Raw genomic sequence first — 16,382 nt, 5'->3', positions numbered from 1 at the left:
CCTGGGTGGCATCTCCTCCGCCAGCATCCACAACGAGCCTCTGATTAATGAGGCTCGGGCCGGCCCCCACCCCGCCCCGGCTGCGGCCTCGGCAGAGGGGGAGGGGACGGCGGGAAACGCGGCCCGGGGAGAAAGAGGGGCGGGGCGGGGGCGCGCGGCCTGCCCCGCCTACGGCCCACGCCCATTGGTCGCGCGCACCGTCCGTCGGGGGGCGCGGCGCCAATGCGGGCGGCGGGGCGGGGCGGCCGCGCCGTGTGTGCCTGCGTAACGCCGAGTCACATGTTGTTTTGCTCTTCTTAGTTCAGTCACTCGGTGCGCGATGTGTTACTCACTGTGCGGCGGGGACCGCGGCGAGCCCGGGTCGCCGTTGGCAGCAGGAGCCCCGGCAGCGGCGCGGACCCCGAGTGCCTGGGCGCAGCCCGACGCCCCGCAACGCGGCGCGGGGGCAGGACCAGTGCGGCCGCGCGCGCCTTAGGCTCGGCCCCGCGGCTCGGAGACCCCGACTCTCGGCCCAGCCAGCAAGTCCCCAGGCGCCGCCCGGGAGCCCGGGAGGCAGAGGCCGCGGGCGGCCGGGCCAGGGGCGGCCGCCGCCCGCGCCGGGCATCCTCTCGGGCCGCGAAGGGCGCTGCGCCACCGCGCGCTGCCGGGCGCCCCGCTCCCCGGCCTCCGAACCTTCCCGGCTCCGGGCCCGAGGGACGCGGGCTCCGGCGGGCGAGCGCGGGGAGAGGGAGCCCCGCCCGCGCCCTCGCTCCCCAGCCTCTCCGAGCCGAGCCGGGCCGGGGCTGCGGCCTGAAGTGCCCGCGATGGCGAGCCCGCCGCGGCACGCGCTCCCCGCGCCGGCGGGCGGCGACGGCCCCAACCTCAATAACAACAACAATAACCAGAGCGTGCGCAAGTGCGGCTACCTGCGCAAGCAGAAGCACGGCCACAAGCGCTTCTTCGTGCTGCGCGGGCCCGGCGCGGGCGGAGACGAGGCGGCGGGCGGGGGACCGGCGCTGCAGCCGCCGCGGCTCGAGTACTACGAGAGCGAGAAGAAGTGGCGGAGCAAGGCGGGCGCCCCAAAGCGGGTCATCGCGCTCGACTGCTGCCTGAACATCAACAAGCGCGCCGACGCCAAGCACAAGTACCTGATCGCCCTCTACACCAAGGACGAGTACTTCGCCGTGGCGGCCGAGAACGAGCAGGAGCAGGAGGGCTGGTACCGCGCGCTCACCGACCTGGTCAGCGAGGGCCGCGCGGCTGCCGGCGACGCGCCCCCCGCCGCCGCCACCGCCGCGTCCTGCAGCGCCTCCCTGCCCGGCGCCCTGGGCGGCTCGGCAGGCGCCGCCGCGGCCGATGACAGCTACGGGCTGGTGGCGCCCGCCACGGCTGCCTACCGCGAGGTGTGGCAGGTGAACCTGAAGCCCAAGGGCCTGGGCCAGAGCAAGAACCTGACGGGCGTGTACCGGCTGTGCCTGTCGGCGCGCACCATCGGTTTCGTGAAGCTCAACTGTGAGCAGCCGTCGGTGACGCTGCAGCTCATGAATATCCGCCGCTGCGGCCACTCGGACAGCTTCTTCTTCATCGAGGTGGGCCGCTCAGCCGTTACGGGCCCCGGCGAGCTGTGGATGCAGGCCGACGACTCGGTGGTGGCTCAGAATATACACGAGACCATCCTGGAGGCCATGAAAGCTCTCAAGGAGCTCTTCGAGTTCCGGCCGCGCAGCAAGAGCCAGTCGTCCGGGTCGTCCGCTACGCACCCCATCAGCGTCCCGGGCGCGCGCCGCCACCACCACCTGGTCAACTTGCCCCCCAGCCAAACGGGCCTGGTGCGCCGCTCACGCACGGACAGCCTGGCCGCTACGCCGCCGGCCGCCAAGTGCAGTTCGTGCCGGGTGCGCACGGCCAGCGAGGGCGATGGCGGCGCGGCGGCGGGAGCCGGGGCGGCGGGCGGCAGGCCGGTGTCGGTGGCCGGGAGCCCCCTGAGCCCGGGGCCGGTGCGCGCGCCCCTGAGCCGCTCGCACACACTGAGCGGTGGCTGCGGCGGCCGCGGGAGCAAGGTGCCGCTGGCGCCGGCAGGGGGCGCCCTGCAACACAGTCGCTCCATGTCCATGCCCGTGGCGCACTCGCCGCCGGCCGCCACCAGCCCCAGCAGCCTGTCGTCCAGCAGTGGGCACGGCTCGGGCTCCTACCCGCCGCCTCCGGGCCCGCACCCGCACCTACAGCATCCCCTGCATCATCCCACGAGCCAGCGGCCCTCCAGCGGTAGCGCCTCGGCCTCGGGCTCCCCCAGCGACCCCGGGTTCATGTCCCTGGACGAGTACGGCTCCAGCCCTGGGGACCTGAGGGCCTTCTGCAGCCACAGAAGCAACACGCCCGAGTCCATTGCCGAGACGCCCCCTGCCAGGGACGGCGGCGGGGGCGAGCTGTACGGGTACATGACCATGGACAGGCCCCTGAGCCACTGTGGCCGCCCCTACCGCAGAGTCTCGGGGGAGGGGGCCCAGGACTTGGACAGAGGGCTGAGGAAGAGGACTTACTCGCTGACCACACCTGCCCGGCAGCGGCCAGCGCCCCAGCCCTCCTCGGCGTCCCTGGATGAGTACACCCTGATGAGGGCCACCTTCTCCGGCAGCTCGGGCCGCCTTTGCCCGTCCTGCCCCGCCTCCTCCCCCAAAGTGGCCTACCACCCTTACCCCGAGGACTACGGCGACATCGAGATCGGGTCCCACAGGAGCTCCAGCAGTAACCTGGGCACAGACGATGGCTATATGCCCATGAGCCCTGGCGCGGCCCTCCTGGGTGGAGGCAGTGGCAGCTGCAGGGGTGACGACTACATGCCAATGAGCCCCACCAGCGTGTCGGCCCCGAAGCAGATCCTGCAGCCGCGCGCTGCTGCGACGGCTTTGCCCCCCACGGCAGCTGCAGTGCCCGCGCCCGCCTCTGCAGCCGGCAGGGCCTTTCCGGTGAGCGGGGGCAGCTTCAAGGCCAGCTCCCCGGCCGAGAGCTCCCCGGAGGACAGTGGGTACATGCGCATGTGGTGTGGTTCCAAGCTGTCGGTGGAGAACACTGACAGCAAGCTGCTTCCCAACGGGGACTACCTCAACATGTCCCCCAGCGACGCAGGCACCTCGGGAACCCCACCCGACTTCTTCTCAGCCGCCTTGCACGGCGGGGGAGAGATGCTCAGGGGCGTCCCCGGCTACTGTTACAGCTCCTTGCCCCGTTCCTACAAGGCTCCCTACACCTGCAATGGGGACACGGACCAGTATGTGCTCATGAGCTCCCCCGTGGGGCGCATCCTGGAAGAGGAGAGGCTGGAGCCGCCGACCAGCCCGGGGACCTCGCAGGCGGCCAGCGCCTTAGTGGCCGGGGCCGGTGGGGGTGGGCACCCCCAGGCCCCCCACCCAGTAGTGCCTTCGCCCGGGAGGCCCAGCGGCAGCGTCCGCCCGGAGGCCTTCCTGAACCAGCGCTGCCGGGCGGTGCGGCCCACGCGCCTGTCCCTGGAGGGGCTGCAGACCCTGCCCAGCATGCACGAGTACCCTCTGCCGCCGGAGCCCAAGAGCCCCGGCGAGTACATCAACATTGACTTCGGCGAGGCGGGGGCGCACCTGTCGCCACCTGCCCCTCCGCTGCTGGCTTCGGCGGCCTCGTCCTCGTCGCTGCTGTCCGCCAGCAGCCCAGCCTCGTCCCTGGGCTCGGGCACCCCTGGAACGAGCAGCGACAGCAGGCAACGCTCCCCGCTCTCTGACTACATGAACCTCGACTTCAGCTCCCCCAAGTCCCCCAAGCCCAGTGTTCAGGGTGCGGACCCCGTGGGCTCCTTGGACGCCCTCCTGTCTCCCGAGGCCTCCTCCCCGTACCCGCCGCTGCCCCCGCGCCCCGCCGCGCCCACCGCTGCACTGCAGCCACAGACGCCCCCGCCGCCCCCCCCAGGGGAACTGTACCACCTGCCCCCCGCCTCTGCTTCCCAGGGCCCCAGCGCTGCCTCTTCTTCGTCCTCGGAGCCCGGGGACAATGGTGACTACACCGAGATGGCCTTTGGCGTGGCCGCCACCCCGCCACAACCCATCGCGGCCCCCCAGAAGCCGGAAAGTGCCCGTGTGACCAGCCCCACGTCCGGCGTGAAGAGGCTGAGTCTCATGGACCAGGTGTCTGGGGTTGAGGCCTTCCTGCAGGCGAGCCAGCCCCCAGACCCGCACCGGGGGGCCAAGGTCATCCGTGCAGACCCACAAGGGGGCCGCCGCCGCCACAGCTCCGAGACCTTCTCCTCAACCACTGCTGTGACCCCTGTGTCCCCGTCCTTCGCCCACAACCCGAAGCGCCACAACTCGGCCTCAGTGGAAAACGTCTCTCTCAGGAAAAGCAGCGAAGGGGTTGGCAGCGGCGCCCTGGGTGGGGGTGACGAGCCCCCCACGTCCCCTCGCCAGCTGCAGCCGCCACCTCCCCAGCAGGCGCGACCGTGGATTCAGGGCCAGCCTGGGGGCTTGGTGGGCTGCCCTGGGGGCAGCGGCTCTCCGATGCGCAGGGAGACCTCCGTAGGCTTCCAAAACGGCCTCAACTACATTGCTATCGACGTGAGGGACGAGCCGGGGCTGTCACCGCCTCCGCAAGCGCATCCGCACCCGCCAGCGGGAGACAAGAGCGCCTGGGGCCGGACCCGTAGCCTTGGGGGTCTCATCAGCGCCGTGGGGGGCAGCAGCGGCGGGGTGTGTGGGGGGCCGGGCCCTGGCGCCCTGCCCCCAGCCAGCACCTATGCCAGCATTGACTTCTTGTCCCACCATCTGAAGGAGGCCACGATTGTGAAAGGTGAGGCCCCAACACCTTGCGGCAGGGGGAGGGAGAGCGGGAGAGGGTGAGGGGCCCTGGGTGCAGCCACCTTCTTTCCTTGGTCTGGCGATCCGAGCGGCCAAATATCGGTCCAGGCTGCTGCTTTTGTTAACTTTTGGCTCTCCTGGCACCTCTTTCCCCAGAGACCTGAGCAGGAGCAGGCACGGTGTTCTTGGCTTGAGTGTGAAGTTTCTGACTCTGGGACTTTGATTTGCTTTTTAGCCCAACCCCAATTCTTCCCTATAGCCCTTACTTCCCCTCTGTTCACACAGAGGCCGGCCTGCAGGTCAGCCACCCCACACAGGCAGCAGCCCCATCTCGGTCTCCTTGATCTGAGAGGTGGGAAGGTGGTGCTAGGAGGGGTCTGACGCTTTGACAGTTTCCAGGCAGCAGCCCCAAGCTTCTCTTTGTTTTCCTGGAGCTGGGCCCTATCTGATTGTTGCTGAGCCTCAAAGTTCATGAAAACTGGCCTGAAAGTCACCTAGGGAGTGAGCATCCATTTTGGTGGCGGCTACGAGGAACAGTTAACCATTTCAACTTGACACAAAAGCTGTTGGAGCTTTGCCATTCGGGACATTATTTTCTCTGAAGGGGCTGAAATGGTGACACTGTGTAACCACAGCTTACAAGCAGTGGCCCTCAGCTGTGAGCATACCTAGGAGTCAACTGCAGTTTGTTGGAACCTGGATGGCTGGGCGATGTAAAGCCCCAGAGATTCTGAGACCGTGGGTCTGGAGTGTGGCTCAGAATGTGCATTTCTGAGAAGGCTCCAGGTCACGTTGATGATGCTGGTTGGGGACCATCCTCTGAGAACCCTGCCCCAGGTTAGACTAACCTGAGGAGGTTGGGGAAATCACCTATTGGGCTTTACCCCAGACACATTCAAGTTAAGCAGCCAGTGGGCAGAGCCCTGGCACCAGCAACTCTCAGAGCTGCCCAGGAGCTGTTGATGAGCAGCCAGGATTCAGAATCAGTGCTTTAGAGAAAAGTGGAGGACGTCAACACAGGTCTTTTAAAGAATAATTGGGTAGGATGGTTCTGCTTTCTTCGTGTTCTCATCACACAGCCGTGAGCGGGGAGAGCTGCCATTGCCTTGCAGCTGGCAGCCCATTCTGACTGTCTTAGACTTTGAATGATGGGGAGCATCATAAGGAGGGTGTTAATTCAAGAGAGTTTCTGATTTTATAGCCCTTTCTGTGTGGGGTTGCTAGTAAGGTGGAAGTGCCGTGGGGACCCAAGCACAGAGTGGTGATAGCTGGCCTAAGGTCCCCTGTCTGCTAGGGCTCCAGTGTGATGATCAGGACAGCCTGGGGATGTACAAGCGGTCTCTTCTTAAAGTAAACAGACTAGTTGAGTGCCAAGTAAATCCAGCATGCGTTTTATAATACGCATGGGACTATTAGTCTGTGGGATTGAAAATTTTAGTTATAGAGTAAATACCTTGTTAGCTTAATACAGTAGAGGAAAAGCTAGTTGCTTTTTAATCAGAACCATAGAAGATGAAAAGAGTCACAGAGAAATCATTTGGGACTTGTCACAATGTGTCCCCTAAGTGATGACTCTCAGCTGAAGGTCACTTTGCTTGGAGTTAAGTTAGACAGTACAGGTACATCTGAAAACTTGCTAGTATGTCGGGACATTGAAGGGTTAGTGGCTGTCCAAGATACCCTCTAAATGCACCAGCATAATTGGAATTGAGTGGGACAAAAAATATGTACACAGAAAAACTTACTTGATATGCCCAAATGGGTATGTGCCATAGTGAACATGAAAGTGCATTTTGCTGAAATCTGATTCCAATCAGAAAAACAGCCTGAGAACATAACACCTTTTACTGCCTTTAGCGGAGTAGGAAGGGAAAAACCAGGACTGGATTGAGGAGGCCCCAGGAGTGGGTTCCTTGTAACAGGGGGAGTGAACTGGAGTTTGGTCTGCAGTCCCAAAAGGATTCAAGGCCTTCCTGATAAAGTAGCAGATACATTCATAAACATGATTCATGTGTGATATAATGCTCTTTTCAGACTAGGGAAAATTTTAAACTGCCAGACACAGACTTAGTTAGAGACCCAATTTAGCTTGTTTTAAGATTTCCCACCAGGATATAATTCCTTTCGACCTATAGGATTCAGGATTCTGAAATCAAAACAGCAGCATGTATGTACCATGGTGGCTGGCTGAACAAAGATGAACAATCACTTTTGGTTGCTATTTTCCAAAGTCTCTGTGGGCATGAGGGTAAATACCCTTTTAAGAAGAAAAAGGCTATTTTTAAGGAAAATAGATACCTGCAGTTGCCCAAGTTACATTTTTAAAAAAGGACTACATGCTCAATGGATTTCTAGTAAACACATTTGAACACAGGGAACCTTAAAATAAGAGAGAGGAGGATGTCATCTTAATCAGTGTGGACCCTCAGCTGTGGTCTGTGAAGCCAGAAAGGGAATATTTTACTCAGAAGGGGCATCCACTTGCATTTATAACTTGTGCATGCACGTAGAATTTGTTTGTGGTGCTCAGCAATAAGAAAGGTCACAGAAGATGGGTCCTTTGAGAAAATGATTTATAGAAGGAGGACTTGCAAAGCATTTCTTTGAAGATGGAATAGAAAAATAACTTCCTGGGTCGGTGAGTGCCTGCCCTGGCTCTTGTAAGGCATGTGTCTCCACCTGAGGCTCCTCCGGTTCCTCATGGAAAGACTATATTAGTTATGCTGAAGCGGAATAATTTGGGGTCACTTGTGTTTGGTTGGTATTTGCATAAGTGGTAACAAAGACTTAATGTTGCCGTGATGTTTGATAGCTGTTTACACTAGAATTGGGCATGGGGCAGGATCCCGTGCTGGAGACTGTTAGAAAGTTAGTATAACTCAGGTATGTACATACATGTGTTCAGTGTGGATACTATATATATATATAGTTGTGAGCAAATAAAAATGTAACTGCATCTTATTTGGGAGCAGGGGAAGGTTAACGTGTGTTTTGTTCCTGTGTATGTAGAAAAACCTCACCAATCTGTTAGTGCTGTTGTTTGGAAACAGGGACTATATTGCAAAATTAGCTTTATACATTTTTGTATCCTGGTTATACATTGGTGTATATCATAAAATGTGCTTAGTGTTCCTCTGTGGTGGGATTGTTTTGAGATCGGTTTTTATGAATGTATAAGGCAGATTAAGAAGAATTAACACTGAAAGCATCTGTATTTAAATTGTGTCTGATAAAAGGACTATTTATTCATATCCTTCGGTAAAAGCACTGTGGGATAAGAGAAATGTTTCCAAAGGAAGCACACAATCACGGTTTCTGTTTGAAAGAACTGTTTGTTGAAGTCTTAAAGCAGAGTGCTTGAATGTTTTTCGAACCCCAGTGAGAGTGCCGGGCAGAGCACATGCCCTTTGTTTCCCCTGCTGTGTGCCTTGCCCGCCTTCCTTAGCTAGCTCTTGTCCTAATAAGATGATAATGCACACAGCTCCCACCCTATTCCCAGGAACAACCAAGGTGCTAATGAGAACACACAGGCTTTCGTGAATGAAAGTCACGTGACTTGTGCTATTTCCTTTATTGAAAGAGAAACCTTTACAAAAATAGTACTTCGTAGAAGGAAGCATAGTATATGGAACACTAAACCAGGAATCAGGAAACCGGGTTTTTAGTTGCTGATCTTAATGAGTCATTGTGTGACTAGAGGGAAGACATTTAATCCCTCTTTCTCACTTTCTCTGCCTGTAAAATGGGGTAATTATAACCCTCTCACTTCCGCGGCACAGGGCCACCGGGAGTTCCAGGAGGTCATAAACGTGCAGAGCCTGTACGGTGGTCTTCCAAAGAATGTCTGAGAAACCCAGTGATGCTGTTGACACTTATTACCTTGAAACCATGAGTATATTCAGAAAAGACACTTTTATAAGCAGGTGTTCTTAGATTTAAAACAAAATAAAGCAGGGTGGGGGTAAAACAAAACAAAACTCATAGTGTGAAAATGGGGCCACTATTTTCTTAAGAAATGTGTGCCTTTCCTGCTGATCACTAGTTGCCCTTTGATCTCTTAAGAACCATTTTTTCCCTTCTTTAACCTGAGATTTTTTTTCTTAGATAGTTATCAATTGTAAGGAAAGTAGTGTTCTAAATTACACAGTAAAATAGCAATTCAGGAACATAGATCCTAATGTTGACACTGTATTAAGACCATACTTTTGATTACTTTTTTTTTAAGTTTTTGATTTGTTTATCTAGATATGTCAGGAGGAAAACGTGTGATTGGAATATACATTTTAAAAAATTGAGTTTTGTCTCTTAAAGCAGAGGCATTAAAGGAAAACCAGAACACTTAAACTTGAAGTTGTTGAACCGCCCATTGTTTGGCCTGGGGTTTTGCTCTTCGGGGCTGATGTAATTAGGGTGGGCACTCTCACGGTTTCGATCTGTGTGGCCGTCAGACTGGGTGGGGAGCACCCCAGAGTTTGACTGTCTTGTTCTTCCACAGGCCCACTCCCCCAGAAAGGAATTTTAATAGGTAATGTTTTATTTCCTTTAGAACTCTAAGTATTAAAATGACTCTTTCTTCTTCTGGAGAGAACTTGCAGAAGTTTTCCCAACAGCACAGGTATAATGGGGTTTCTGTTAAGATTCCCACTAATGCGTTTTCTGTAGAAGCCTAGTTCCAAGAGCTAGTTAACTTTCCGTATCAGATTTGGCAAGTGGAGAGGTTTTTCTGTTTTGTTTTTTGGGGTAGCATAGAATCAAGTGTTCCCGTTTCACCTTAGAAACTGAAGGGAAAATGTAACCTTACTCCTTTATCTGCATTGCCAAGTAGAGTGGGGAAAACTCTCGGGGAAGTGAAACCCTGTGCCCCGCCCCCTGGAGCCAGTTCTTGCCTGGGGCCACCGTGAGGTGAACTCTGCCGACTCGAATGCAGACAGGAACAGAATGTGTATTTCTATACAAGGTGGGCAAGGCGTTTTAATAAACAAATGGAAACAAGGTTTTCTGAACCTCCCAAATTATCAGTTATATACTGTTATTTATCACGTAGTGGGGGTTTATGAAAACTGGGCTGTGCAAATTTAAAGGGGGACATTCTTTATGCACTTATTTTATTTGTGGGAATGTGTTCTTCAGGATTGCAGTGGTTATTTTGAATTATTCAAGGTAGATTATTGTAGACAGTTCAGTGGTAGATTTTTTCTCAGGAGAACTGGTGAAGTCATATACTCATGGCAGAGGAAATGCTGAGGTTGATAATTGCTACTGATTATTCGATTTCTTCCTAGATAGCTACAGAGACTTACATTAACTGTGCACTAAAATAAAAGGCATGAAAGAAAGTGTGACCAGAGAGTTGGAGTATGTGTTGTTTACTAATACTACCATTCTGTCCCCTGGGTGCAAATAATGTAAGATACTTCTGTGCTTGGCGCTCTTATTATTGCCCAGTTGGATTCATTGCATGAATGCTGGATTAAAACTTAAAGACTGCATGATTATAATTGACAAAAAGTCAAATGAGTGGTTCTGATTTCTTTTCAACTGGACTAGAAACATTAAATTTGCATAAAGTCACTTGTTCAGCACATTGTGAAACTTGATCAGGTAAACATGTTTTCAGACTTGGCCCCATTTCCTTATGCTGTGTGTGATATTTATGCCCACAGACAAGATTTATAAGATATCACTTGCTTATTCTGCTTTTACTGAAATCTGGAATATTTGGTCAAATATCATGATACATAAGATACTTTGAAGGTAAATGATCACATGCATGGCCCTTAGTAAATACTGTTTTGTTTTTTTTTTTTTAGTATTGGTTTCAAAGAGTATCAGTTTTTCCAGAAAGAAATATTGTGTGTATGTGGTTCTGTAATATATCATCCAGTCATGCTCTGTGAGACTTGATGTGGATTTTTTTCTTAATTGAAATTCAAATACTGAGTAACAGTGTGTTCTTTAACCATGTTAAAACTTAACAACCTTATGTATAATTATAGTCAGTTATCTTAATCTATCCATATGGTATTGGTACAAATACTTGGGTGAATTACTATAGTGCAGCATTAGATTTCAGTTTTTTCAATGCGTAAAAACAGGTATTAGGATAAGAGTTCATTATCTTATGTGACTTTAGTAGTTACCATAAAATCCATGTTTATGTTAAGAATGATTTATGCTTTTGCATGGTATTAATGCATAATCTTTAATATTTATGAATGTGACTGAGTGCTTTCTCTAAGCAAATTTAAAAGCAGTTATTTAAGTCAGTCCATCATTTGCCCCCAAATTATAAGTGTAACTATCCCAAAACTTGGTGGACAGTGAACAATTTTGGAAGGATGCTATTGAAGTTGGAGATGATGAAAATGTAACCGTTATTCTGATCAGCATTGAAAGGTAATTGCATGCTCCTCTCCCCTTTGGATCAAAAGAACTGTTTAAGATCCAAAGGATGGTTTTCTTTACTTCATAGTTTTAAGCCTTGATCATACACACAGTATCAGGTAATATTCTAAAAACCCTACAACACACGGGCAGGCCACCTGGGTCCCCATTCTTGGAGTAAGGAACCTACAGCTGAGAGGTGCCCAGTTCCTGCCTGGGATGCCCAAGCCAAAAGGAATAGGGGGGCTGGGCTGCATGCGGGAGCTGACTTGCCAGCATTTCCCTGTGTTTCTGCCTGCTCACATCTTCTGATCCCCAGCTAGTGCTGTTTACATCACCTGGTCTCAGTCCTATAAACTCTCTTGCTTTGGAAGTTCATACACAATAGTTACGTTAAGATTTTACTGTCGTGCCCATTTGAGGCAACTTACAAGTTGACATTTTGTTTTTTACTTCACTTGGATGATAGTTGCTTAATTTCTCTTTTTTCTTCCAGGCAGAATTCATTCAGGGTAAAAAGGGAGCAGTTAGCAGGAAGACTGGGCATTGAAAGAAAGCCCCCTGAAGTTTTTTGATTTTTGTTTTTTTTGTTATCATTAATCTACAATTACATGAAGAACATTATGTTTACTAGGCTCTCCCCTTCACCAAGTCCCGCCCACAAACCCCATTACAGTCACTGTCCATCAGCGTAGCCCCTGATGTTTTTTAACTAGTTTTTACACCTGTTCTGGGGGCTTCCAGTCCTGCTTTCTGGACCCTGGTGGTCCTGGACGTGGAAGACTTCATTCCTCCAGCTGTTCTGTTACAATAAAGCAAAACTGTGTATTATCCTTGATTTGATTCCTCTTCTTATCCGCCCAGTACATTCAGGCTTTTTCCACACAGTGTGGTAACAAGCAGAAAAAAATACAAGGTCGTTTTGAGGGAGAAGGGCTGGGAACCATTGGTATAATGTAGCTCATTTTAAGGTTGTGAAAACAGAGGCTGAGAGGGAGGTCAGGCGTCTTTTCCAAGGTCACCACTTTAATTAGTTGGTAGAGATGTTTGTAAATACTATCAAGAAAGAACAGGGTATGCTGTGTCTCTGTGGGTCTTCCGTGTACTGATGGATAACCTTCTCCCAGGTTATGGCCCGTTCTCTCTAGAACAGCCTAGCATTTGTGGAAGTGGTGTTCATTTGTTTGTCTTGGAACATTTTAGTGAATTGCTTCATGCATAGGCTAAAAGGTATGTTGGTGGACAGAAATAGAGATTGCAGAGGCCCCTCAACGGGGAAGCATGTTGTAAATCGGGGAAATAAGCTGCTCGTGACCATGTGGGCAGTGTTTACTGATGAGGCAGAGGAATGGTTTGGCAAACATTCAAGATCATGTGCTTCCTTGTGAAAAAAAAAAAGAAAGAAGGAAAAGAAAGAAAATTCTTGGGATAATTCAAGCCGAAAGGCCCCTATTACCCAGGGAACTCCTAGTCCTCATTTTTTGTGAGTTGGAACAACCTGGCCCCCTAATCTAGTACCTAATGGGTCAGTGGGCATTTTCAGTTACTGCTTGAAGTGTCTTTAAAATGTATTTATTTTATAAGTGAAATATCATATATTTCTCATTATGAGTAAGTCCATTAACAGTTTCCTAAGAAATGAGTCATTAACCTATTTAATGACGAGTTTATTTGAAAACTAACCAATTTAGAATCTGCCTAAGGACCAATAAGTAACTGATCAGTTGTGGCTAGGTGGCCAAGTGAATTCTTCTGTGTACTTGCTTCTAAGATACCTTTTTTTTTCCTGGGGAAATAAAAAACCATTTAGCAGAATTTTTACATGATGGGAAATGTTTTTTCAGAAGGTGCCACCTTCCTAATGATGTGAGCATAACTGTTCTTTCCAAGGCATGAAGGGCAATGTAAAAAAACATAAAAGTGCACAAGCAATCCATACTCTTGCATTTTGCATATTTTTAAAACGTGTGGTCGGTGCTTGTGGCCCGGTGTCCCCCAGGGTTTCACTGGGTTTGTTTGCTTCTGCAGCCTCGGGGCCGCGCCCGCCGCCTGGTGCACAGCCGGCACGGGGTGGAGCCTGTCGTACCAGGTAAACAGCAAGGAAACCAACGTGCTCTCCTTCGTGCCGATTCGTGGAGTGGTGGTGAAACAAAGGGCTTTACAGGTTAAGGAGAGCGCGGGTCGGTGTGCACGGCCCCGGAGTGGCGTCTGCGGGGCACTTCCCACAGTGGGTGGGAAAGCGGGCAGGAAGGAAGGGTCTGCGTGCCTGCTCAGCAGGGGTCTCCATGGCCGCTGGGAGGCCTCCCAGGGGGTTGGAGCCCACCTGTGAAATCCTGCCTTCCTGGAGGGCCTGCGGATTGGGTGCTGGGGATGGGAACTGCCGAAAATAGGGGCTGAAGTTGGGATGCCCTGAACTGCAGGTGCGTCGGGGAAGCCGCCGCACAGCCGTCGGTGTGTCACCCCTCAGCACAGGGCCTTGTCCACGGCGTTCGGGCCTTGGCCAGCCCTAAGGGGGTGAGGCGTCAGGGAGGTGGGAAATAGGCCAGGGTGTGCTTACTAAATTTAAAAACTACCAAATAATACTTGAGAAAGTCCAGGCAGTATGTAGGATTAAGTGAGGCATGGATTAGAGTGTGTTGAGCAGTTTGATTCTGTTTGAAGATCAGAAATGAGGCAAGAGGAATCCAGGGTAGGGCTCACACGCCGCAGCTTGGTGGCCAGCAGGGGTTCCTCGAAAGGGGCGTTCCAGTGGCCAGCTCCGTACACCACAGCCTGCATGCCTTTTTAAATAGCTGAGTCACTTAAGTGCTTTGTTACATTTCTATCTAATCTTATATGACAGTAGGTTTTAAAAAACTGTTTTCCCCGCATAAAAGTGACCTGAAATAATACTTTTCATATGCACATGAAACAGAAAATGAATCCATAAGCTACTTACATGCTCTTCCAGTTATATTTACAAATAAGTTTGGGGAGACTTCTAAAAAGGACTTTTGTTCCTTTGACAAGTTGACTTCAAATAAACATACAGTCCAGTTGAAAATATTTTGGTATCATTTAGCAAAGTATATTAGTTGCAAAACTGCAAAAATCTGCATTTCAGCCTTTAGTATGTTATAAATCCAAAGCTGTACATTTATTTTACAGTCAGTCCAGGAAACTAACATACACCAGTTGGGGTAAACACCAAAAAAAGTTTTTTAAAACTTTAAATACAAGTGATGTGGAAATACTCTATATGAAAGCTTGACAAACTATTATAAATATAAACATTGATGAATTTTTACACATTCTTCAGATTTTATTTATTTTGGCAAGTTTTTTAAATGAGTGTTTTCTTTTAAAGTTTCTGTAGCTTCCAAATATAATGACATTTAGGTATTTTTGTATCATATCAAAAACTCAAAGATTCCGGTAGAACTGACTCACCTTAATTCTGTTTGCTTCTTGGCATTACTTGCAGTGAGCTTATCAGTAGTGCTGGGTGATTAGTAGTCTTAGTTCCAAATGGAAGGATCACTGTAGTAAACTGTCCACGTTGCCCTGGTGTGTGGCATTTAATTAAGTTCCTAGAGTAACTGGGGCATGAGCATTCATCCCCTTGACTCGGGAGTCCATGCAGCTCAGCTGACGCCCCAAGTTCCTTGAGTCCTCAGCCATTTCTTAGAGCCGGAAGACCATTAAGGCTGCCACTTTATTGGGAGGTCTATGGGTACCAGCCCAGGAGGAGGAGTTCTGGGAGATACGGGGACCCCCTGCCTGCTCGGGCCTTCACGTTGGACCACACCCCACCTGAGCTGCTCCCGGGCAGCCTCACCTGCCACTAAAGTGGGTACCACTCCCCAGGCATTCTTGGCCAAAGACAAAGAGCGGGATGTCCCTGAAGGACTGTGGGGCCCTTGCTGGGAAATTCTGATGGACCACGCAAACGTTCAGCCCCTTCTCCCCACCCAGCAGGTGCATCTGATAAGGCAGATGTTCTGGACCCATTTTCTTCTGAGAATCCAAGGGTCTGATTTTGCTGGGTACCCTCTCCTGGATGTCGCTTGCTCTCACCTCCTGGCAGCCTTGCCTCTAACCACCCTGGTACTTCTCTTGGTGCTCAGTCTGTGCTGACAATGGTAGCACTCCAGAAACTTCCCATCCCAGGGTTATTGGTCTCCATTCCCTGCGCCTTTCGTTCTCTGCTCACTATCACCTGCTACTGAGCAAGGTTCCTCCCTTTTTGATCTGTGGGATGCGGCTTAATTTTGAGTCACTGTCCTAATAATTTCCAAATAGGGCAGTGTTTTCTTAAGACACACCGATAAGGGCGGGCAAGTGGATCTGAAGGCCGTTTTAAAAGCATGTATCCCATCCTTTTTTTCAATATCCATGCCTCTCCAGGGGCGCCCCCTTCTCCTATGCAGGGGCCTCGTGGCTACCAGCAGCCTCTCTGTCATAGTGCCTCCTGCTCTGAAAACCTGCCCCTGCCGGAGCCCCTACTCTCTGCCACGGTAGCCGCTGGACTCAGAGGAGGGCAGTCCATTGAAGGGGGGCAGCTCTGTGTCACCAGCCCATCAGGCTGATGTGGGAGTCAGTTCCAGGCAAGTTTTCTGTCCTTACCTACCTCACTGAGTCTTAAAGTCTACCATTGAAACCTAGTAAATAAATTTAATTTTGAAATGTATTCAAAACATGCAGTGTTGTAGGTGGTAAAAAATGCCCCGAAGGTGAGGTGGGGAAGGAGAGGGAAGGTGATAGCTTGAAGGTGGTGCGGAAGCCAGTGTTGGGGGTAGGTGGAGGGAGAATCCTGCAGGTATTCCGAGGGAACCGCCGCCAGGCAGGCCCCCGGCAGACTGCAGGCGTGCTCCAGAGCCAGAGGCGCCGGTGCGGCCGGCAGGAGGCAGGAGGGAGAGGGCAGCAGCCAAGGGAAGGAGGTACCGGGGGACCCTGACGTGCAGAGCCCAGCCAGGCGGCCTGGGGGCTTAAGTTCCCGTTGAGCGGAGTGAGAGGAGACACCACATGGAGAATTTGGAAGCCTTACTGATGGCATCACCTGACGCTGTCCTAGTGGCGTGGTTTACCTAGCTTTATGTCAGCTCTTGAGTTTCTTTCACAAACGTAGCATATAGAAAGGGAAGAGGCCTAAGCGGTGGGACGCAAGACCCGGCTGTAACCGAGGCGCGGATGCCGCAGGAGGGCTGCCTGAGGCCGACAGCA

General features: G+C 52.2%; 1 protein-coding gene across 4 annotated transcripts in view; it reads left to right on the top strand.

Moving 5' to 3' along the window:
* The first annotated feature begins 292 nt into the window (after positions 1 to 292).
* The window catches only part of IRS2 (insulin receptor substrate 2), a 46,171-nt gene continuing 30,081 nt past the window's right edge, over positions 293 to 16,382 (top strand). The window contains exons 1-2 of one of the 4 annotated variants that reach the window (XM_036893754.2): positions 293 to 4,788; positions 13,209 to 13,269. In XM_036893754.2, coding sequence (XP_036749649.2) covers positions 804 to 4,788; positions 13,209 to 13,269 — 4,046 coding nt within the window. In that variant the 5' untranslated portion in view covers positions 293 to 803. Of the gene's footprint in view, positions 4,789 to 11,676; positions 12,017 to 13,208; positions 13,270 to 16,382 lie in introns of those variants that run through there. The other 3 variants (XM_036893757.2, XM_036893755.2, XM_036893758.2) reach the window with 3 other exon arrangements.

The sequence above is a fragment of the Manis pentadactyla genome, chromosome 17 (genome assembly GCF_030020395.1).
Source record: "Manis pentadactyla isolate mManPen7 chromosome 17, mManPen7.hap1, whole genome shotgun sequence".
Classification (NCBI taxonomy): domain Eukaryota; kingdom Metazoa; phylum Chordata; class Mammalia; order Pholidota; family Manidae; genus Manis; species Manis pentadactyla.
This window is presented reverse-complemented; position numbering and strand designations above follow the sequence as displayed.